Source organism: Stenella coeruleoalba, assembly GCF_951394435.1.
Source record: "Stenella coeruleoalba genome assembly, chromosome: 1".
Lineage (NCBI taxonomy): Eukaryota > Metazoa > Chordata > Mammalia > Artiodactyla > Delphinidae > Stenella > Stenella coeruleoalba.
The window spans coordinates 58,626,235-58,650,706 of NC_137169.1; the positions used below are offsets into that span (position 1 = coordinate 58,626,235).

Below are 24,472 nucleotides of genomic sequence, written 5' to 3' on the forward strand. Positions count from 1 at the left end.
TATTCTATTGTGCCACCGCTACAACACCTCAGAGAAAACAGAAGACAAATGAAATAGACATGATCTTTTCACGTCTTGATGCTCTCTGTCTCCCTTCATCTCTTAGAGTCTCTATCAAAACCGAGGGTAGTAAATCTCTCAATAGAGAAAATCCATCAACATTTTTTCCAATGGGACATGTACCTATTCACAGCGTCAGCATGGAAGCCTCCGGTGTGAAATGCCCTCATTATTATGCATGGGTGTGTATATAAACAAAAATTATCCTTTGGGGAAACTGAATTTTCAACTTTCAGTAAGAGGCTCTTCTTTCAACTGCTCTCACTGCCAATCCACACTCTCTAAAAAACCTCTCCAACCTCAGTTGATTTCTTCTCTCCTCTTCCTTTGAAAAGTCCAGACTTATATAACTGTATAAATTTGTTAAAACCACTAACTAGAGAAAATAAAATTGAGTAATCTTCCTTAAGGTAGCAGAACTCAAACACTTTGTGGCTAATGAACTTGGCTGCTCAGCCAGTTGGATTATTCATAGAATTATGGGTACTGGTTAGAACCTGTAAGAAATTGGTTGGACTGGCATACATAGACTTCTCAGAAGTTGTCCTCCCTTAGCTGGGTCAAGGCTCTGCTTTATTAAGTACAGCTGGACTCCATTTCACTTATCATCAGATTTGATACTTTTTCTTTTAACATGTTACCTGTTGGTTAGAAATGAGAAATTAGTTGCATTTACAGTGTTACTTATCATGTCTGTCTACATTCAAACCATTTCTATTCAGCCCTAGAAGGCAAGGCTTTGGGAAGTGGGGTCAGGAGCACCTAATGGTTGATAATTCTGGATTGACTGGAATCCAATCCGAGTTTTGACCCTGACTAGCTAGGTAATCTTGAGCAATTTTTCTAGACCTTTCTGTACCTCAGTTTACTTATATGTAAAATGGGTACAACAGTACCAATGTGGCAAGGCTTTGCGTGAATCAAATTAAACAAAGTCTGGCACACAGTACATATTTAACACATGTTTAGTATTATTTATATTGTTATATTAATATGTTAAGATGAAATACTAATATAACTATTTGATGACATAATTAACAGGGCTTCTCATTTCACATGTTCTCAAATTCCCAGTAAATGAGTGAGAATTATCATGATATTAAAAACCTCATCATAAGAAATCTTTAGCTAGTGAACTTGGATTAAGAGGGACTCTTTTCTACCTCTGGCTCCCCGAGGTTACTCAGGCTTCAAGTCCCCTCTTTCCTAAGCCCTAGTCAGCATTGTAGCACTATGCTGGGTACACATTAGGCTCTAATCAATATTTTGCACGGTAGGTAGGTAACATACATGAGCTCTAAGCTAAGGACTTTCACACAATTCCAAATTCTAAATCTCCATAGAAACACCTTTATGGGGAAGATAAGGTAAGAATCTTTCCTCAGTCTACATGGATTAAAAAAAAAATTTTTTTTTAAGGCTGCATTATTGCAAAATGTCAACTAGCTAGGAAAGGCTTTGAGTCTAGATCTGGGTTCCAGGCAGGGGACTTGAAAACCTTACAAAGCCACACTATTATCTCAAGGAAATGTTTCTCACTTTGAACAGGGAAAAGGGAAAGTTCCAACAGAAGCCTAGACAGGCTGTACTGAATGATTAGATGAAAGCATGATTAGAGACTGTTAGCACTAGCATGACTTTGTTGCAATAACCAAGTAGATGGCTTAGATAGTTTTTTAAAAGTCAAATAATGCAATTTCAATTACAAAAAATTTCCCACTCTTTACAAAAGAAATTTTGAGGTTGCACAGTACTTCTACGAACCGTATTAGATACTGATAGTTAACAAAGAAAAAAATGACATGGTTTAGTCAGATATGAAATTTTATAAAATAAGAATCAAATACAGAAAACTGTGGAGTAACATCAACCAAAAGCAAGTTCATTAGTTCTTTTCTCAACAGATACCCAAACACTGCAGAACTGCCAAGTACTGCATTATTAATATATGTTAAAATGTAATAAATACCACAACAAGTTTAAAACCTAATATATTGAGAAGCAAACACTTATATACTCTGCATAACTGTAATTTTATTAAATTTCTTAAAATCCTGCCCCTTTCAAATAAGTGATAGTAGCAGAAACAAAAACTCTTCATATGAATGGACCACAATCAAAACCACCCATAGTTTCCATTCAAACAATAATAGCCCAATAATACGGCTATATCATTGAAAAGCAGTAGATAAGTCCATGCTAAAATTGAGAAAACTGATTATACGTGTGTATATGTATGTGTATTATACATGTATACACACATATAATACTCTCAGCAATAAAAAACAAGAAAAGGCTGCTAACATACTAAGCCTTTGAAAGAAAGCAATCCTTCCTAAAATAATAATAATGGGCAATTTGTTGATACTTATTTGGGTTTAAGTTTGGAATATTCTAATTTACGGGTATGCTTAAAACAATGCAATAATTTTCTATTCATCCAACCCTGATCTTTATACTCTTACCAGTTTTAGAACAGGTGGGAACGGTGACCTGCTTTTCCAACCATTATATCTCCCAGACATGACTAATTTGAAGCTGAGCAAATTGCACATAATAGGCCAGGGAATCAAGTTCATGATTTTTAGTCGGCTGCACTGTTGTTTCAGCACACATGGTCTCCTTCCCCTCCCCCCTTCCACCACCCCTGCAGCTGCTTCTCCATGAACTAAACTCACCAAACGTGAAATCAAAGGAAAATTATTTTTTTAATTTTCTGCAGGCTTATTTTTAAGGAGGCTAAAGATTAAGCTATATCTCTAAAAATATTTTCTTTTCCTTCAGGGGTTCTTAAATTTTTAAATGAATTCTAAATACAAAATAAGTTAGCCACTTAAGAAACCTTCTCAATACATAAGAAAACAATCAGATGCATGATTTTATAATGACTCAAAGTTTTTACAAAAGCATGGCATAATTCATTGAATTCTTAAGTACCCCAAATTCTACCACATAAGATATTGCTTTCCAGAGACTTCTTGAAAAATCCCATTAAAGGCTTAGCAGTATACAGACCCTGGCACAAAACAAACAAACAAAACAAGCACAAAAACAAACAAAAAAACCCTTGGTTCTAAGAAGGCTGTTGGAGCAGGGGAGGATTTAAGCTGACTAAACCAAAACCCAATCCCTCTTATTTCCTTTTTACCTAGTGTTTAAATTTTTCCCCATCAATTCTAGAAGGCTACAACCAAACACCAGCCTGAATGCCACATAAAACTTAAGCACTGAAAAATTCATACAATTTCACAACTGAAAGGAATCTCAAACTCATCAACCTACCAATGAGGAGACTGAAGCCTGTTGGTTAACTGAAAAGCTGCCTGTCACCTTGGGTGCCGGGTTTGTCATTATTGTTCGGGGGTGGTGGTTGATTGTTTTTGTTTTGCCTCTGCGTGTGTGGAGTACTTACACCCTTACCATCAGGAGCTTTGCCATTCGGATCCTCCCCTTTCTAGGCTGTCATGTTTCCTTTCATCTAGGACAACAGTGATCAAAAAGGAACATTATATACCGAGGCCAATTCAAAGTGAAGATTTCACTTTCTCACTTGGCCTCTGCTGATGAATTAGGAAGACACTGCACACCCAAGACACCGGACTTCCTACGCATCAATAGGGTTGAGCAGTGAAGAAGTTCTCTTCTCACTGCGGAGCATGGAAGAGGAGGTTTCTGGACTTAGACTTTCCAGCCTACACACTTCTTCTTCAGCTACTGATTCCACTCACTCACTTTCTTGAAGTTCCATCCTTTGCTTAGTTTCACCTGCTTTCCAGTTTAGGGAAGTTTGGAGGGAAAACATATCACTTACCTTTTGTTGATATTTATTTCCCATGTTTGGGTCTTATAGCATACCTAAGTTCTTACATTTGTTTAACAGAAAAAAAAATTACTCTATAACTGGTTGAGGTAAAGGCTAAGCCACTATTCAAGTGTTGCGGTGAAACGGATCTGATCTTTTCAGCCTTCAGGCCAGAACTAGGGACACAGCCTTGGCAACTGAGGAAGGAGGAGAGGTAAGAGGTCAACGTACACAACAATTTCCCCCAAGAAGTGTTATACAGAGATAGTTTTCTTTTTCAAGTAAAGATGGAATTAAATCAGTTGATTTACTGAGGGGAATCGAGACCTATCACTAACTTTTTGAGATTGTTATCAGATACGGTCACTAATCAAGTTCTCAGGGAAAAACAACCCTTGGCACCACTTACTCCAAACAAACCCCTCTTTGAACATACAACTGTTCTGATCCTATGGAAACTCCAATGTCCAGCAGCCATTCACCAGTGCCCTTGGACCTTCTCCACAGTACTAAGATTCCAGAAATTATGCTAGTTCCAGAAGTGCCCTAAGAAACCTACAACAGTGGATAACGGGCTAGATCAACTTTAGAAAAAGAAACACACACCAACAAATACCAGGGAACTATGTGTAATGGTTCACTGCTTGTGCAAAAACCTCAAAGAGGATGAAGGTCAGACAGGGATAATAGGCCAATTTAATTCTGAAAGCACAAGGTGCAAGAAATTTTAATTATGGTCTGCCACTGAAATCACACAAGATCCAATGGCATCTAACTGCAACTGCTCATCAAGGGAGACAAGAGGTGTAATTGTAACCGCTGCATAATCACCGTGAGGGCACAGAGAAGGCTGCCTTCAGCTCCCAGTAGAGAACGTATTAAGAGCCTCGAAAAATCCAATACAGGGAAACATGGAGATTGCAGGTAGCTAAACAGGAGCTCCTAACGGGAGGGGTGGGAGGGAGGGTTCCAGGAATAAAAAGATTAAGCTGTTTGACCCAAATTGAGGATATGAGCTTGGAAAACTCCGAACCTCCTTCTGCTTTGTGGATACACACACAGCGAAAGGCACGATCTCCTCCAGAAATTTCTCTCCTTGGTGAAGGTTCACCCACTCTCCTTTGTTTAAACAATTAGCTTGGATGTTACGGTGATTTACAAAACCAGACTCCCTTTCATTTGTTCCCATCAAACCCAAGTCTGGAGACAAAACGCCAGGCACAGGACTCGAGGTGCCCAAGCCTGTGCAGCTCTCACGACCACGACGACACCCGCGCCGCGCGGGCTCCGGAAGAGGGACGCGCGCAGAAAGCCCCTCCGTAGACTCTCCACTCCGCAAAGTTTTACAGATCTGCGAAATACGGAAGCCAAGCCTCCCATCCGCACCCGTGGCGAAGTTGGCGCTGAAGTTTGCGCCGGGACGTCCTAAATCTCGAGGGTAAGGGGAAAGCGAGTGTGCGGAGAGGCGGGAGGATGGATGGAGATGGAGACACGGCGAGAAGAAGGGAGTATTTTTGAGTGGAAGATCCGTGAAACCATCTTCTTCACCCGGAAGCGTGTTTGGCTCGAGAGGTCCGGGCGATGCACGCCAGGGGAGGTCTCCCAGCGGGGGGAGCTGTCACCTGCGGGGGGCTGCGGCGGGGGCGCAGGCCGCCCTCCTAGGCGCCAAGGCAGGACCCGGGGCTCCCGACTCACCGGCTCTCGGAGCTCTAAGAAGTGGGGGAGGGGAGATTCGCGAGAGGGCGGGAGGCCAAAAGCAACACCTTTCCGATACGCCTTTCCCCTCCGACCTCTCCAACTTCCCGCAGCGCCATCCAAGGACTCTCTCCCACCGTACCTCACCCCATCCAGGCTCCGGGCCAAGGCTCGGACCTTGCGGACGGCCACGGCGGGGCGTGGGATGGGAGTGCGACGAGGAAGCTGAGGGCACGAAGGTCAGGACCCGAAATGCAAACTCTCAGCCCCCAGCTGAGACAACCCAAAGCGTTTACACATGCAGAGATCACAGCCCTGTAACAGGGCTCTCTGGGTTTGCGCCGGGCGCAGTTCTCTGACTCTTCAGTTGTTCCTAATAAAGTCGATTACGTTGCCCTCCGGGAGCTGATTGGGAGGGAAGCGAGAGGAAAAGGGGGGGAACGCGGGAAAAAGCGGGGGGAGCGGCAATCAACTTTGTAACCCAGCGCTTCCTCGCGCGATCCGTCGCCATGCTTAAGATTCCCACCCCCGCTACCCCCCTCCTTCCTTTCAAGTGGATACTGAAACTAGGCCAAAACTTTTCCCCCTCCTTTTCTCTTAGCCACTAGACTGGATTGTGCCCCACGGAGCCCCATGGAGCTCTGCTTTCTTAAGCACAATAGCCGGACTAATTAGATCATAGAAGCAAGGCAGTGATACTGTAACAAGTAGCCGAAGAGGCAAAGAGGGAAGGGGCCCGAAAAGAGAGAAAGGGGGAAAAGTTTGCAGCTCTCGCACTTACCAATCAAGCCTCCCACCAGAAAGGCGATGATTTGGAACAGGAGCAGAATCCCACCAACAATGCACAGCTTCTTGGTGCTCATGTTTTCTATAATTGCCCCAGCCATTTTTGCGCCCCCCTTTTTCTTTTCTCCTTGAAATAAATGTTTTAGGGTGTGCTTTTTGCTCCCTTTCCTCTCACGCTCCCTTCTCCCTCGCCTCCTTTCTGGGCGCTGCAAAACTTCAGGGGTGCGGGAGCGCGGCGAGGATGGGACCGGGACGGAAGACGCCCGCACGGATTCCCCCGGCACAGCCGGCTCGGGCTCCCCCAATGCCAGGAGCTGTGATTGTGGCCGCTCCGCCGCCTGTGGACGCTTAAAGGAGCAGGGAAGCGGATCACATGACGCCGCCTCCCTCCCTTTCTTCCTCCCTCCCTCTCGCGCTTCCTCCCTCCCTCCCTACCTCCCGCTCTTCCACTCCCTCTTGCCCGCCAGTGCGGGGCTCCGAGCTCTGGCGGGTGCTGGTGTCCCGCTCCCGGGTCTGGAAGGCAACCTGTCCCGCCAGGGGCTCGTGTCGTTTGGGGGTTGATGTTGTTCTTTAGTGGGTTCCCCCTACTCCGCTTCCCACACGTTTCCTCTTCTGGTGCGAGATTTAAATCCCCCGTGGGCAGCTCGGCAGACCTTTAACTTACGCCTTGACTTTAGGAAATGGTCCCCACCCCCAACTGCTAGAACTCTCTTTAGGAAAGAGGAGGAGAATCTTTTAAAGGGACCCAATAGATGCTTAGGTCAAAGCACGGAGATGCGGAATAAAGTCTCAGCTGGGCTTCCTTCTGCCTGATCCCAGCCTCGTTATTGGGCAAATAGCCAGCTAAATCCCCCCACTGCACCCCTTGGGGAACCCTGCGCTCCAGCCAGATCAGGCCACTGTTCATTACCACATTATCCCCCCACTCCATAGGTTTCCAGAGCCTTAACCCTGGCTCTTGCCTTGAAAGAAAATATATTCTACCCCATCGGAGTTTTAAACCTCATTTAAAAACCAGCTCGCCTGAAAAATCTTTCTTACTTTCTAAACCACCTCCTTTTAATATCTCCGGACATTAAGCCCCTACAATTCCTGTGTTTACGTTCTTACCTCCTATTGCAAGGACTTGTGTGTACACGTTTGTCTCCACCATTCAGCTGTAAACTCCTGGGGGATAGGGACCGAGTGCTCTTCATCTTTGTACCCCCCGTGGTGCTTAACAAAATTCTAGCTCTAGTAGGTCCTCTGTAAAGTTTTGTGGAATGAATAAATAAGTGAATGTGAAAGCAAGCCCACGGTGTGCATTTCAAAAGCCTGAGACCTTATTTGCCTTAGAGGGAACACATATTAAGTTACAATGTTTGTCCTCTCTTTGTAAGGATATATTTATATTTATGCTTAACTTCCAGGGGGAAAGGTAAGTGGGACTCTAGAGATTTCCTGCTCCATCAAGTCTAAATTCCTGGGCCTGGCTGCTCCACGTTACATAAACTAGCCACTTGGCCAGTATAGCTCACATTGCCCAACAGACCCTTGGTTTGGTAACACCCTATTCTCACACATACACAGTTTCCACCACCCACCACCCCTTACTTGCCTGGTTTCTTGTCCCTCGCCTCCACCTACACCCTCTTCATGCCAAGGGAATATCCCAAGTCCTGTCTCCTCCTCTACTCTGTTCCTGATTTCTCAGTGCCCTTATAGAAGATGCCATGCAGGTTACACTTAATAGAAGTATTCAATTCTAATCTCCAGCTAGACCAGGACCTCCTTAAGGACAGGTGCCAAACCATACATATATAAAATTCCATCTCCTTGGAGTCTAACAGTTTTTAACAGTTCTGAGGATACAGTTGCTATTTATTTATTCTTTCCTTTAACCCTTTAACCAATGGGCATATATTGCGCCCTTAACTTGTCCCAAGTTTTCTTTTCGAAGTACTTGAGGATACCAAGATGTGAAGACACTTGCCCTTGACCTGGAGGAGCCCCAGACTAGCTGTTATTCACTGAATAGTGATTAACCGTCTTTACTTTAAAGAACAGCAGATCAAATGGCAAATGGTCAAAAACAGACAGAATTGTTGTGAACAATAGCGGTCAACACTTTGGTACCCAAACATAGATAGACCAGCATAGGTTATTTTTGCATTCCTTCTTTACCTTTTCAGAATCTTACATCATTTTTTTTTCCCTGTCAGAATTGGTTCCAGAGCATCATAAAAAGAAGTAAGAATGTCCTTCTCACCTTACTGCTAGTTAACTCCACATTCTGTGTTCTCATCTCAACAACCTGGCAACTTCCACACATTTTAATAATAATGCCTTAGGGTTAGAATTCCTTTTTTTAATATCAAGGGATATTTCTAAAGTAAGGTTGACAGGATTCAATATCAAGATTTACTCTCCATTTGATATTACATTTCACAATTTAAGAAGAAAGAAATGGGTGTCCCACGCACTTCAAGTCTGAATTGGATCCATAAGATATTCTTGGCTAGCTGCATTGGTTTACTCATTTAAGATTAATGAGTCCTCAACTCATTTTTCTATCAACTGCTACAACACACCCCATCCCTGTATCTCCCAAATGCATCTCTTCAGAGTAACTGGCTTAACTCCTTATGTTCCAGTGTCCACATCTGGAAACCAGAGGCTTGGGATAAAATACTGGTTCCCCACAACTATGATCCCCTATTTTGAACAGGCACTTATATAACCATTTTTATTAAAAAGAGATATTTCTAATTGCTAATAAATGCTTCTAGCTTGCCTGAGATGACCAATACTGCCAAACTGAGTGCAGGGCAGACAACATGCAATATTCATCACCATGAACTGCTTTAAAAAATTCACAATGTCTATTATGTCTTTATGAATATTAAAAGTGACTATCGGATCCTTATTTCCCAAGGGAATAACACAGATGCGTAGAAAAGAGCATGAGTGTTTGAGTCCGCTGGATCTGGGGTGTAGCCTAGATCCCAGCTCTGCCTCTTGCTATATGTGATCACCATAAACCATTACACAGTCATTTACCCACTCCGAGGCTCAGGTTTCTCATCTGTAAAATGGAGATCATAATAGTACCTACCTCATGGTATTCTCGCAAGATATGATGATGATGATGATTCTATTTAGGAACACTTAGAAGAAACTGTTCACTAATTGGTTTGTTCTCAGCTTTAAAATTTTATCATATTATAATTATTTTTGGAAGCATATTTTAGGATCAGTCTGGGTGATTAACTATTTGACAAAAGTGTTAACAAGGCCAACATCTAGTACTGAACTCTGAACAACACTCAGTGAACCTTAAATATAGATATTCTATTCTAAAAACTGCACCCAATCACCAGTAAAACACTTTTTTGGAGTCATTAGGTACATTGTCCAAAAGACAGATAATCCAAGGATGCAATCCAACTCTGCCAGCTGAAACTGATCATTCCAAGTCCACGTCACTAGACTATAAGATGGGGATCCTGATTTATCCATTGATTTATTTGAAGGGTTTGTCATATGGAAGGTCATAAAGATTGCAGTGCATATTTATTGAATGGATGAATGAATGAGTGAACGAACGTATGAATAAATGAATATCTAACTGAAGGTGGATTCACTGCAATTCCTCCCCCTCTCCCAACCCCTAATTCCTGTATAGCGTTCACTGATGAAATGCCTATCTGACACATTTTCCTGCGCTGAAGTTTGCACACTATCTCTATATATGTGCTGTATTGTCACCCGTGGCTGGCAAGCTCCTTAAAAACAAGGAGATATGACCTGAGCCTTTGTGTCTCTCACAGCCCCAGCACAGCAACTTGCACAGAGCGAGGCTCAGTTCCTCAATTTGAGAAAGCCCCCTTTGGAAGCCAAGGGTGGCATATCATTATTGTCATCGCAGTAAATGTAACATAGAAATACAAAAGAGTTGCACCTACCTACTCCAACACGTAATTTACTTCTCAGAGGGACCTAACAAGAGTAATAGTCCCACTCTGAGGCTTCTCTTTCTCATAAATAGCTTTTATCCATAAATGGCATCCCTGCAGCTCCTCCGTTGTTGGTATTTTCTCACAGTTAGTGCCTGTGAATGCGAGCAGGCATTTGGGGTTCACACTCTATTATTCAGCGTCACTTTTCTCCTTCGCTCTGTCTCTCTCCCTGAATGTGTGTGTGTGTGTATATATATATATATATATATACTCCCTGAATATATATATGTTCAGTTTCTTTTAAAATGCTTATTTTTTTTTCCACACAGAACCACCCTTCCCTTCTTTCTCTGAGTCCCATTGTCTTGTTTCGTGTATACACACAAGACCCTTCCCAGCTCCCCCCCACATTCACAGGCTAACCTTGGATAGGAACTATGTAGAACCCAGAGCTTGGAAGACCAGTATTTCAACCTGATCTTCAGATGAATTTGTTTAATTAATAAATACCCCGCCACCCCTCCATTTTTTACACATCAGCACCTGCCCTGAAGTTCTCCATTTCACTTTTTCTTTCACATTCCTCATACATTTCAGACATTAGGCTTATTCATGCCCAACTTTAAGTCTTACTAATTGTGTAAATAAACTTGAGAAAATTACTTACCTTTTTGATATTTATTTTTCTTATTTCTTAAAAAAACTTAAAAAAGTGATAATATAACCTCATAGTTTGTGGTGAGCATTAAGCAAAATAACGTTACAAAGTGCCTAGCACAGAGCCTGGCACAAAGTGGGCACTCAACAAACATTTTGCATGTTATAAAGGAGGAGATTTCTGTTCCCAGATAGAAAAAAACAAACAAAAAACCCAAAGAACTATGAAACACCTAATTACTGTCTCTTATGAAATTGTCTCTTTGAAATTGCAACCCGGAATGGCAGGTAAGAAACTTTATACGTTTCCAGAGACCTCTGGTGGGAGGCAGCTGACAACTTGAAGTAGCGAGCCAGCACCCTGCTGTTTCCCAGGCTTGAAAGAAGCTTCGGCAGAGAGCAGACATGCCTCCAGTGTTTAAACCTCAGAGGTCACACATGCTGGGTTCCTGGAGCAGAGGTGGAGGAAAGGGCTTTTTCTCTTAGCGTGTTTTCATAGCCTGTATAAGCCTAATGGGGTCTGAGCTGACTGCTTCCCCCACTCCCCATCCTCTCACGACTGCTCTCCCCATCTCACCTTGTGCTCTGTCATGCTCACAAGCTCCTTTCCATCTGCTCCTCCCCAGAGACAGTGACAGTGGGAAGAGAGGCTGGACAGAGATCCTATGATGTGTGGACAGCACTCAACACCGTGGCACAGAGTCAGCACAAAAATTTTGCTGAATGAATGAATGACCAATGAACATGTCCCAGTCCCTGGCTGTCCAGGGGTTCAAGAAGGCCCCCCACAGGTGGCCAATGGCAAGAAGAGGAGCTCAGACTTAACGTCAGCCCTAGACCATCTGGGGTGAGAATAGGCCCTGACTTGGACCAAAGCCCGGTCCTTACCCCATGTTAATTGTAAATTAGCTCAGAATCATCACTAAGCAGCTCAGCATGAAGGACAATCTCCAATAAAAACAGCTTCAGGCATCTATGTGTAATGTGGGAAAGTAAAGATTGTATGAGAATAAAATATGTGAAAGTCAAGGACCTTCATATTTCTACTTCCCACTAGCCAACGGAAACTGGGATGACTGGGAGTGAGGGAGGGCAGGTAATTCCCCAAATGTCAGATACATGGCAGCAAATAGCCCCTAATAATAACACCAATAATTATAACAGCAACAACAACAAGAACTTATATTGCTTCCTACGTACCAAGCACTCCATGAAATGCTTTACATATGTTGTCACCGTTAATGCACGTGACAACTTTTGAGGTAGGTACTATTTTTATCATTTTTAAAAGGGGAAAGCCAGTTCAGAGAAGGTAACGAATATTCCCTTGGCCACAGAGCTAGTAACGTGGGGAATTAAGATTCTAAAGTAGATGCAACACTCCATTCATTCAATCACCAAATATGTACTGAACTCCTCTAAGTGCCAGGGGCTGATCTAGACCCTGGGGAAGAGCAGTGAGCCCAACACAGGCCTTGCCCTCATGCAGCCTACTTTCGAAAGCTCACTTCAGAGCCTAGGTTCTTACCTCCTTTATGTCAGCCATGCCCTTTGAACTTATCAAAGAAAGAACCCCATAAGGCTGTGGAAGTGAATAGAAATCATGTTGTCATTGGGCTGAGGGGCCTAACTCCTGCTTTCCCATGTTTCCCTCAGGAGACGATCATTCAGAAACCCCTTTTCCTGCCAATTCTGAGACAGGCCCTGTTTTAGTGTTTTTCAGCTACTACTTAGTTCATACACTCAACTCTGTTTTTTTCTTCAGCACCTTACTCTCACTCGGGTCAAACTCCCTCCAATAAAGCCTTCAATCTTTGCAATTCTTTCCTTGCTTGGATCTGCCACTAAGGCTTTTCCAAGTTGAAGATCAATTTTCAAGTCAAATGACTCATGGAAGAAATTGTTAAGCATGATTTCACAGTGTTTTGAGAACATCCTTGAAGAACATACATTAGGAAAAGACATTCAATGAACAAAATTAATTTTGGCTCAGCTAAGCTGCAGATTGAGTCCTAAAATATTTTTGTTTGATATTATGTTGTCTCTACACAAAGTGTCAAGTTGCTTTATAAATATTATTCATCTTATTGTATCATTTTTATGGGTAAAAATTCCTACTTCTGATATGTCTTACCTTTCTAGGAAATCTGATACCTGAAGCCTGAATGATTTGATGATACTTTTTTTCACTTATTTCATAAAGATTTATTATACATTTACCGTCTGGCAAGTGCTGGGATGCAAATACAAAAAGGACAGATTTACTCTCGTAAAGCTTATAATCTCAGGTGTGTCCAAGGATCTTGGTGATGCAATGGCTCTATTAGCCAAGATAGTAAGTCCTAAATAATCACTGGTGTAAGACACATGGAAGAAACTCTGATCTGAGAAAGAGAAAGGGAATGTGCTCTGAGAGGGGGTGTGCCTTCCTTGGCTGGATGTACGAGGTCCTCCACACTCTGGCTCCATTTAACCTTCAGAGTCAGCATAGTGAAGCAGTGAAGAGCATGGATCTGGGGCCAGATTACCTGGGATCTGAATCCTTGCTTTGCCAATTATTGGTTGTGTGCCTGGGCCAGTTAGGGTAATTGTTTCGTCACTCAGTACCCTCACCTGTAAAATGGGAATAATAATACCCTCCCCAAGTATGATCATTACGCAGATTAAATGGGATAATTTGTGTAAAGTATTTAAAACTGCCTGATTTTAAGTTCAATGGATTTGCTAAAAATAAATAAACAATAATTTTTTTCCTTTTCTATCACTCCCACAAATGTACCTTGGATTCTGTTCACTTTAACATCTTGATAAATCCCCAAAGCACCACGTGTTGTTGGATATATATCCATTAATAATTATTATTATTATCATCATTATTAATGTATGGGATATCTCCTATATGCCAGGTGCTGTTTGTATAATTATTGGAGGCAGTGTGAGAAGCAAGGATAAAGATCAAATGGATCTGGGTGGAATTCCCTGGGCAAGTAACATGACCTCTTAGAGCCTCAGCTAAGTCACCTATAAAGTAGAGAGGATCACATCTTCACAAAAGCTATGGAGAAGATTGAATACATTCAATGTATAGAGAGCTTAGTAAAGTACCAGGCATTTGATAAGCACTCAATAATGAGGAACTAGAGAAGAGCTGGAGGAAGAAGAGGAGAATAATCTTAGAGGTGGCTGACATTTTTTAGTTGGAAAACAGGTTCAGTGCTCTCAACCCTTGCCTCCCCATCCTTCCCTGTTCAGGGACTCTTCCTTCCCCCGTGCTTTGTTCCCATCAACTCCAATTCCCTGAAATCCTTGTTGAAAACTCTCTCATGGAAGAACCCTGCTCTTACGGAGCTGTAGAGCTGTCTGTTGGAAAGAATGGGATACTAAGCCTCTAGGAATGCTTGCTGAAACTCTATTTTTCCAGTATCACAAATATACTTGGAGATTCTTTTTGATTCTCCTGCCTCATAAGCAGATACAGTATCTCCTTTGGGTGAACCCTCATATAGTTATGTCTATTATGTCCCTTCACACATGCTACCTGATATTGTAGTTATTTGGGCACTTGTCATATCTGCTCTATTAAGTCACACATTTTTTTAAGGTAAAAGGACTGTGTTTTACTCAGAAGACTTTTTATTTAATTCTATTAGAAACCGAGGTTCTGTAGTGATTCTTACAGATCTTTCTTCCTCATCGTTGTCTCTTCACCTCCCTCTCAAAACAGTTGCTCTATTTTACTGGGGAACTTGGGGGAAGGAGCCATCAGGTTTAAACATTCTTAGCCTCCAAACTCATCAATATTTTCCGATGCCTGATCTCCAAAGAAGCAATGAGCCCCCTCTTGGGCAAAGCATACAACTTTACTGGTGCATATCAACCTTTACTTATGCTCTTCGGCCTATTTTAGAGAGCTGGCCAGCACAGCCTAAGGGTTAAGAGTATGTGCTCTGTTTAGCCCCTGCCTCCAGGGTGAGAATAAGGATTAAATGAATTAGCCTGTGGAAAGCACTTCCTAGATAGAGTACTTAGCACATGGTATACAATCAATAATTGTTAGCTATTATTATTAATTACCTTCCATCACCTTCTACAACTTGCTTCTTTAATGATCTTATTTTCCTACCTTGCTTCAATCTTATTCTCAAATCTCCATCCTAAAATATATCCTTCACATTCTCCTTAATCCATCATCTTCACTGGCTTCTTTCTTTTGGCTGTGAATCAAATTTCTGGAAAGAGTGTTCATATCTGCAGGCTTTATAACCTCATTTCCCATTCCCGCCCTGACTTACTGCAGATGATCTAGATTCCAGACCCAATATTCCACTGACTCTACTCTTCTCTATTCTGACAAATATCACCAGTGACCTCTCTGGTCTTCACCCTACTTGATGCCTCTGAAATGTAACACTCCTTTTGGAAAAGCTCTCCGTACCTCAGCTTTAATAACTTTGCTTTCTCGATTCTCTTCCTATTTCTCTAACATCCCCTTCGCTCTCTTTCACCAGCTCCATTTCCTCTGCCCACTCCTCGAATGGTAATATCCCTGAGTATTCTTTCCTTTACCTCATCTCTTCTCATAGAATCCATGGGCAAATCTGGATCTTCAGCCCTGACCTCTTGACTGAACTATAGACTCATAGAGTCTATAGATGTCACTTCCTAGACATCTCTGCCTACATGGATCTCCAAACCAACCGGGTGTCTTCCGTATCTCACTTAATGGCCCAACTTTCCAACTAATTACCCAAATTACATGTCTCAGGGCAATCCTTGATTCATTACCCCACATCCAATCAGTTATCCAGACCAGATTCTGTCTTTCTTACCCATAATGAGCTACCTTTTCTTCTCCATCTTCCCCACTTCTCTGCAACTCCAGACCCTCATTATCTCTCCAAATTGGGACTACTGAAGACCTTCCTTAACAATTCTCCAATCTCTGGTTTCTTAATCTAGATAATCCAGTCTGCACACAGTTTCCACGTATGATCATTATAAAACACAGATCCGTTTTGCTCACTTTCTGAATATAATTCTATGGTATTTTCCCACTGCCTACAAATAAAGCCTACTTTTTAAGCCCTTGTCTAGCAAAATTCCACTGAGTACTCTAAGATATAGCTCTTTTGTACTACCTTTTGTTCCCGGACTCACCAAGGCACTTCTTTGTACCTCACTGTGTATAATTCACAGTCTAGCTTATGTCTTTCTCCTTGTGACATAATTATTGGGATAGACTAGTTGACCGCTAAGGCGATGTCACCAAGCTATGATTTCGTGGTATTTTTCCTGTTGCATTGTCTGTTTAAAAGTGCTGGCTATCCAGAGACTCAATGGAAACCTAGAAATTATCCAAGACTTCTCATTTGTAAATGTAGTCAAGAGATACTGACAATATTACCTGCCAGGCATCATAAATAATGCATCATTATAATAACACAAAATACTCATATCAGAGTATATCAGACAGACCCTGTTTGAAGTGAGATAGTTAGGGAGATAGATAGATAGAATGTGTAAATATATAACACTTAGAACTACTAGAGTATAATACAAATATATACCTCAAATAGTTGTAGTGAGGATTAGTGTTCTAAGTGTACTCTTATACATATCACTTAGAACATTTTAACCTCACAACAACCATTTGAGATACATGCTATTATGCTATTTTAGACACTAGGGAAACTGGTTTAGAGAGGATTAGTAATTTACCCCGGATCACACAGTTAATAAACACTGGAGCTGGGCTGTGAACCCCATCAGTATAACACCAAAGTCCTTGCACTTAACAGATGCTCTCTTCTGCCTTTGATTCAAATAGCAGTGATAGTAGCATACCTTAAGGTTTTCTGTGTACCAGGCACTGCTCTGAATATATTACATGTATTACTTCATTCAGTCCTTACAACACCCTCTGTGAGGTAGGTGTCATTTTTCTCCTTGATTACCTATACAGATAAACTTAAAGAAAACTGAATAAAAGTTCAAACTGGAAACCCATAAAAACCTTGAAGTGAATACTCAGTGCAAAAGAGTATACTTTTACTCTTTTAAAGGCTTGTTTCAGAATTCCTTGGAATTTTCTATTTCTCAGATCATTTAACACAAACTTTTAGGTACCTTTCCAGTATGAGAGTGAGGGTCTCTTTTATTCAGTCAACCATCTACCTATTAAGCAAACATTTATTGAATACCTACTGTATGAAAGACACTAAATACTCCAGAGAATGTTTCTTCTCTTCAGAAAATAAAAATCTAGAAAATGAAAAGGACATTGAAGCCAACAAGTACAATGAAGTATAACAGGTAGAATTACAAAGAGGTTAAGAAAACAGACTCTAGGGATTTCCCTGGTGGCCCAGTGATTAAGACTCCGTGCTTCCACCACGGGGGGCACAGGTTCTGTCCCTGGTCGGGGAACCAAAATCCCGCATGCCTTGTGGTGTGGCCAGAAAAAGAAAAACAAACACAAAACACAGACTCTAGAACAAGATAGAGCTTGTTCAAAGCCTGGCTTTGCTACATACCTCCTGTGTGATCTTAGGAAATTCGTTTAAATTACTTATGCCTACATCATATGATTGCTATCAAGATTTTAAGTTTTACTATATATAAAGAACTTTGATCACTGCCTGGAACATGGCAACACTAAGTAAAGGGCAGCTGTAGCTAGTAGTAGTAGCAGTAGTTGTTGTTTGAATGGAATTACCATATAAGGAAACATGGGCATTGAGAAGCAAGAACAAAGAGTGAGTAAAGGAGTTCATATAAGTCTTTAGAGAAAAAGATAACTCTAGATGAGTTTTTAAAAATGAGCAGGTGTTCTCCAAGTAGGCAAAATATATAGATAGATAGATAGATAGATAGGCAATATTAAAATCAGAGAACAGTAACTCCTAAAGCTCATACAAAAGAGGTAGTATAATGTGTCATTGTGTCTCCACCATATTGCTTTGGAGACCTATAGCCATGGGAAATAGGAACATAACAAGGGTGGAGAAGTGATGTTCTCATTATGATTATAGATCTTTAAAAGCTATCATTTTAAACCATGTTTGTTATTGGACTGGGAATAATAACACTTCTTCTGTGTTAGTATAGCACCAATTCTGTACAATTTTAAGATACTATCTTAGTAATCTTCACAACCTTGGAGGTCTGGCCAATTATAATTATCACCATTTTCCACACAGGAAAGCAGAAGTACAAGGTAGGGAAGGCAGAAATCCAGGGTTGCACAAAAAGTTACTGATGGACCTAGAAATGGGACTCTAAATTGCAGCTCACTGAAGTGTCCAAAATAACAAGATCATGCTAATTCCACACTCTCCCTCCCATTCCTCTTCTTGTCATGGAAAAATAGAGCAAAATATTGTAGCTGAAAAGGCTAAGGTGGAGCTAAAGATAATCAGATAGAGTGATGAGCTCTGCAGAAAATCCTGGATAAACTATGATACAGGTTTCCAATGATGAGTAGGACTGATGTGTTTGGGATAAGTTAGGTTGTCTGCCAGAGGAAACTTTGTTTTTTTTAATTTAGATTGATGTATATATAACTTACATACAGGAAACTACATAAATCATAGGTATACGCATTGATGAATTTCTACAAATGAATACTGTATTTGTTTGCTAGAGATGCCATAACAAAATACCACAGACGGAGTGACTTAAGTAACAAATTTATTTTCTCACAGTTCTGGAGGCTGTAAATATAACATTAAAGTGCTGGCAGAGTTGCATTCCTCTGAGACTTCTCTCCTGGCTTGAACATGGCCAGTCTCTTACTGTCTCTTCATATGACCTCTGCTCTGTGTGTTTGTACCCCTGATGTCCCTTCTTCTCATAAAAACATCAGTCATATTGGATTAGGGCCCCTCCCAAACAGTCTCTTTTAATTTAATCACCACTTTAAAGACCTTATCTTCAAATATAGTTACATTCTTAGGTACTTGGGGGTGGGACTTTAACATATGACTTTGAAGGAGGACATAATTCAGCTGTAGAAAATACATATATAAGATACTGCCTAGATCAAGGTATAGAACATTTCCTTAATCTCAAAAGGTTCTTCTGTGCTCTCTTCCAGTCAATCAATCCTCCTGTGCTAATCCCTTTTCATCTTTATCACCATTGATGTTTTTTCCTGTTTCAGAACTTCATAATATGGGGTTGTTATCTTTTTGACTGCTGTTTTTCCCCCCAAATGATGTCTGTGAGATCCATCCAGGTTATTGCATGTAGCAGTATTTTATTTCATTTTATTGTGTAAATATGTTACAATTTATACAATATTTGAGTTGCTTCCAGTTTTTGACTGTTATGATAAAGCTGCTGTAAGTATTCTTATATATGTCTTTTGGTGGACATAACCATTCCTTTCTGCTAGGTATATAGCAAAAGTGGAATTGCTAGGCTATAGATATATGGTTGTATTCAATGTTAACAGATACTGTAGAATAATTTTCCAAAGTAGGTGTGCCAACGTATACTGGCAATGTAAGCTCCAGTTGTTCCACATCTTCATCAACACTTAGCATTATCAGCTCTTTAATTTTAGCCTTTCTGGTGGGATGTATGAGTATATCTTTGGAGTTTTAATTTGTATTTCCCTGCTGACTAATGCTGTTGACTTTTGGTCATTTGATATCCTCTTTTGTGAAATGTCTGTTCAAGTCTTCTTTCCATTTTTAAATTGGTTGATTTTTGCAGTTCTTTGTATATTCTTGATACAGACCCTTCTTCAGGATTTGTATTGCAGATATCATTTCTTGGTCTATGGCTTGTCTTTTCTCTTTTTAAATGGTGTTTTTCATGAATAGACATTCTTAATGTTAATTCTTAAGTTCAATGTTTCAATCTTTCCTTTTACAGTTTGTCTTGATGTTCCATTTTTAGAAACCTTGTCTAACTCCAAGGTCATGAAGATATTCTCCTGTGTTTTCTTCTAGAAGCTCGATTGTTTTATTTTCATGTAAAAGATTAAGATTCACCTCAAATTAATTTTTCTGTATGTCTAGCCAATTGATCCAGCACCACTTCTTTCCCACTGAATTGCAGTAGTTGCTATGTAGCTAATCAGGTAAACATATTTGTGCAGGTCTTCTTCTGGGATCTGTATTCTCTGCCATTTGTCTATTTATCTCAATTTGTGGTAACACTAGATTGTTTTAATTATTAAAGCTTTATGCTAAAACTTGATATAAATTAAGTTTACCAGATTAGCTCTTCTTCAAAATTGCCTTGGCTCTCCTAAGTTCTCTGAACTTTAAATAAATTTTAGAATCATCTTGTCAATTTCCACAATAGAACTCGCTGTGTTTTGACGAGGATTGCATTGAACCAATTTGGCAAGAATTGACATCTTACTATACTAAGTTTTCCAATCAATAAACATGGGGTCTCTTCTAATGATTTGAGTCTTCTTTAGATTCTCTCAGTCATATTTTAATTTTAAGGGAAGAGGTCTTACACTTCTTTTGTTAGATCTGTTCTTAAATATTGGATTTTTTTGGTGCTATTATAAATGGTAATTTAAAAATTTTTATTTTCTAGTTTAGTACCTATATATATATTTCTATATTGACCTTCTATCCAGTGACCTTGCAAAATTATGTTATTTTTATAATTTATTTGTAGATTCTTTTGAATTTTTCATGAACGATCATGTCATGTACAAATAATGACAATTTTACTTCTTCCTTTCCAAACATTACAGCTTTATTTTGTTTTCTTACCTTATAGTTATGGTCAATTCTTTCAGTACAATGTAAAATTGAAAAGTCACCACTATTATTTGATATTTATTTTGGAAATGCTAGCCAGTGCAACTGGACAAGAGAATTAAAAAAGAAGCAAAAAGGAAACAAACTTACAATAATTTGTAATTGATATAATTATAAACCTAAAAACTACAAACAATTCAAATAAAAATTATTTAGCACAATAAAAATTCATTAATATGGTTAATCACAAATTTAATATAAAAGACAGTTACTTTACCGTGATGATTAACTATCAGAAAGTAGAATTAAAGGAAAGTCTCATTCACAATTACTATGAAATATTGAGATTCTAGGAATTAATATAACAAGAAAGGCACAGAAATTAAAAATTCCTCTGAGGTACCTAAAAAAAGAGTTAAATAAATGAAAAGACATCCTTAATTTGGATAGAGGAGTCAATATTTAAAAAGACATTAGTTATCTTTGAATCAATCAAAAATATGAACAAGGTTTTGGGTTTTGTTTTTTTTTTAACTTGAACTAAATGATGCTAAAATTTATGTGAAAAATGTACGTGTAAGAAAAAATTCTAAAAGAGAAAAATCATGAGGAGAGTAACAAGTAAAGTATTTAAAACTGTATTTCCCTGACCTTAGATTAGACAAACAGATCAATGAGACAGAAGAGATAATTCATAAATAAACTTGAATAATTTTCAGAATTTAATAAGTGATAAAAGCCAACTTTAATAAATTAGGAAAATATGAATTGTTGAATAAATAATGTTGGTGAGAATGGCTGAACATTTGACGTACATAAAGCTGAGTATTCTTCTTCTCCTTCTATATTAAAATGTGAAAAAAGAAACTTAAATGTGAACAAAGAAACCATAAGATACCTGGACGAGAACTTGAGATAATAGTAATACATAAACAATTTTGGCATGGAAAAGGCCTTTCTAAAGCATTTTTCAAATGTCTCAAGCTATTCAAGAACATTTAATATCCAAATTTATATCTTAATATTTTAAGTTTTTATCAATTTTAAGACTATGCAATAAAAAAGGGCAAAAATATAGACAATAACAAATTGGAAAAAATATTTGTAATACATATGAAAAAGCATCCTTAATATACAAGAAATTCTCACAAATAAGTAAATAAAAGATAAATAACCCAAGAGAAAAAATGCACAAGGGAGTTCATGGAAAAAAATCTTAATAGACAATTAATACATGAAAAGATACCCAACCATATTCATATTTTAAATTGTACAAATTAAAACAAGAATAAATTGCCATTTTTTTCTATTCAATTAAAAATTAAAAGATTAGGTCAGTTCAGGGCTAAAGGGAAACTGATATTTCTATGTATTGCTGATAGTATAAATTATTATAAACCATTTTAGGAAATTTATCGATATTTTTCCAAATTACTAATGAGCATATCCTTTGACCTCCATGTTGAAATTTATCCTACTCATATACTTGCAAAGGTTTTTGAAGATATATGTACAGGAATTTCACAATTTTGTTGTAGTATTGCTTTTAATGGTGTTATGGGCTGAGTTGTGTCTCCCCAAAATTCATATGTAGAAACCTTAACCCCCAGATCCCCTGAATGTGACTGTATATGGAGATAGGACTTTTAAAGAGATGACTAGGTTAAGATGAGGCTCTTAGGGTGGCCCTACTCCAATCTGACTGGTGTCCCCATAAGAAGAAGAGATTAGGACTCAGAGAGATGGAGATGCACAGAGGAAAGACCACAAGAAGACAGAGGGAGGAAACAGCTGTGTATGACACAAGGAGAGAGGCCTCAGAAGAAATCAACCCTTCAAACACCTTAATCTTGGGATTCTGGTCTCCAGAACTGTGAGAAAATACATTTCTCTTGTTTAAGGCCCCCAGTCTGTGGTACTGTGTTATGGTAACCCTAGCAAACTAATACAAACAGTAAAAGTGAAACCTTTTCAACGGCTGTAAAAGGAAGAAAATGTTACCAGTAGTTATCTCCAGAAAGTGGGATTACAGAGTAGGAAGGACAGAAGGCAGGGAAATTTTGTTTTACCTATACCTCTCTATTCTGTTAATATTTAAAATATTGAGCCTATATTACTATTGTAATAAAATAGTTAATTTTAAAAAACAATGGAGGACTTCCCTGGTGGCACAGTGGTTAAGAATCCGCCTGCCAATTCAGGGGACGTGGGTTCAAGCCCTGGTCTGGGAAGATCCCTCATGTTGCAGAGCAGCTAAGTCCGTGTGCCACAACTACTGAGACTGCATGCCACAACTCCTGAAGCCCACGCACCCTAGAGCCCATGCTTCGCAACAAGAGCAGTCACCAAAATGAGAAGCCGGCACACTACAACAAAGAGTAGTCCCTGCTCGTCGCAACTAGAGAAAGCCTGCGCACAGCAACGAAGACCCAGCGCAGCCAAAAATAAATAAATAAATAAATTTGAAAAAATAAAAAGCAATGGAAAATTTTTGTCAATTGTGCATGTGTGTGAGAATCTTTGAAGTCCCAGAAAAATGCTAAGAAATCTCCTTTGTGAGCATAAAAATTTCTCTTGTTTTATTTATTTTTGATTTGCTATTTCTTCATGATTTAGCTTTAAAAATAAATGTAATTCATTTTGACTCTTTTGTCTGGTTCAATTGCCGGTAATTCAGCAGTATTGTTTTCTATGGTTTTTCTTTCATAAATCTTTGGATTTATCTTCTTTTGAAACCTGAGAAATCATAATTTTGTGCACTCAAGAATGGCATCAGGGTATTTAGAAAAATCCCTCAGCTTAAAGTTGAGTTCTTTATTTTTCAAGAAGACATCAACCAACCTACTGTAACATGAAACAAGTAATAACCATGCTGTTGTAATAACCTTCTCTTTTAATTACAATCTAGGCCAAAAGGGTTAGGGATAAATATATGGTAGATAGCACTGTTACTGGGCAATATTCCACTCTAAATACAAGTCCATAGCTTTACTTCAAATCCCCTTAGAAACATGATTCTCAGAAAACTAAGGGAATACATAAATGGTATCGTCACTAATTATTAGCTGGCCTTAAATGTTAAGTATAACTTTATTGCCAAGATTTGTTTTCTTTATTTTAGGAGAATATTATTGAAGTCTAAGTAACTATCTCATTCTGGTTAAAAACATGGCAGTATGCATTAGTAAATAAATGGAAAATGTGAAGTTTAATTAACCCACCTGAAAATTGTTCAGATGTTCTTTAAGCAGAGTGATTACAGAATAGGAGTGGATGAGATACACTAGCTGAATGGCAGGAACATCCCTGGGGCTTAACTCCCCAAGTCTTCTCACAACTGGCTTGCATCATCTACAGCCTTCACTGACGTTATAATCCAATTGAATAAGCATTATTTTATGGACCTCCTGTGGGTCTGAAGCTTTTGTTAGGTCCTGTGAGAGCAACAAAAGAAGTAGATGAAATCTGAAAGAGCCAAGGTGCCATGGAGAACATTAGGAATCAGGTACCAGCAGTAGCTTTTGCCTGCCTTGAGCAGAGGGGAGGCCATCCTTACTGCAGCTCTTAGTCTCAGGAGTAGGAATTGCAGAGTAAAAGGATGAGTGGGAATACCACGTGATTTGATGGAAATTATACACACTATTACCTTAAAGGTCCATGTTTAAAATGCATTAATTACATATAGCTTACTCATTTGGTCATTCATTTTGTTCAACAAATATATATTTGGTGCCTATTACATGCCAGACATTATGCCAGACGCTGGAAATATGATGGTATAGCACACGGCCCTCCTGCCTTTC

The 24,472-nt window shown here is 39.5% G+C and overlaps 1 protein-coding gene across 3 annotated transcripts in view; it reads right to left on the reverse strand.

Moving 5' to 3' along the window:
- WLS (Wnt ligand secretion mediator) overlaps positions 1 to 6,676 on the reverse strand; it is a 105,487-nt gene extending 98,811 nt beyond the window's left edge. For 2 of the 3 annotated variants that reach the window (XM_079930569.1, XM_079930568.1), the window contains exon 1: positions 6,339 to 6,676. In XM_079930569.1, coding sequence (XP_079786695.1) covers positions 6,339 to 6,444 — 106 coding nt within the window. In that variant the 5' untranslated portion in view covers positions 6,445 to 6,676. Of the gene's footprint in view, positions 1 to 5,557; positions 5,582 to 6,338 lie in introns of those variants that run through there. The other variant, XM_079930570.1, reaches the window with a different exon arrangement.
- Positions 6,677 to 24,472: the final 17,796 nt, after the last annotated feature.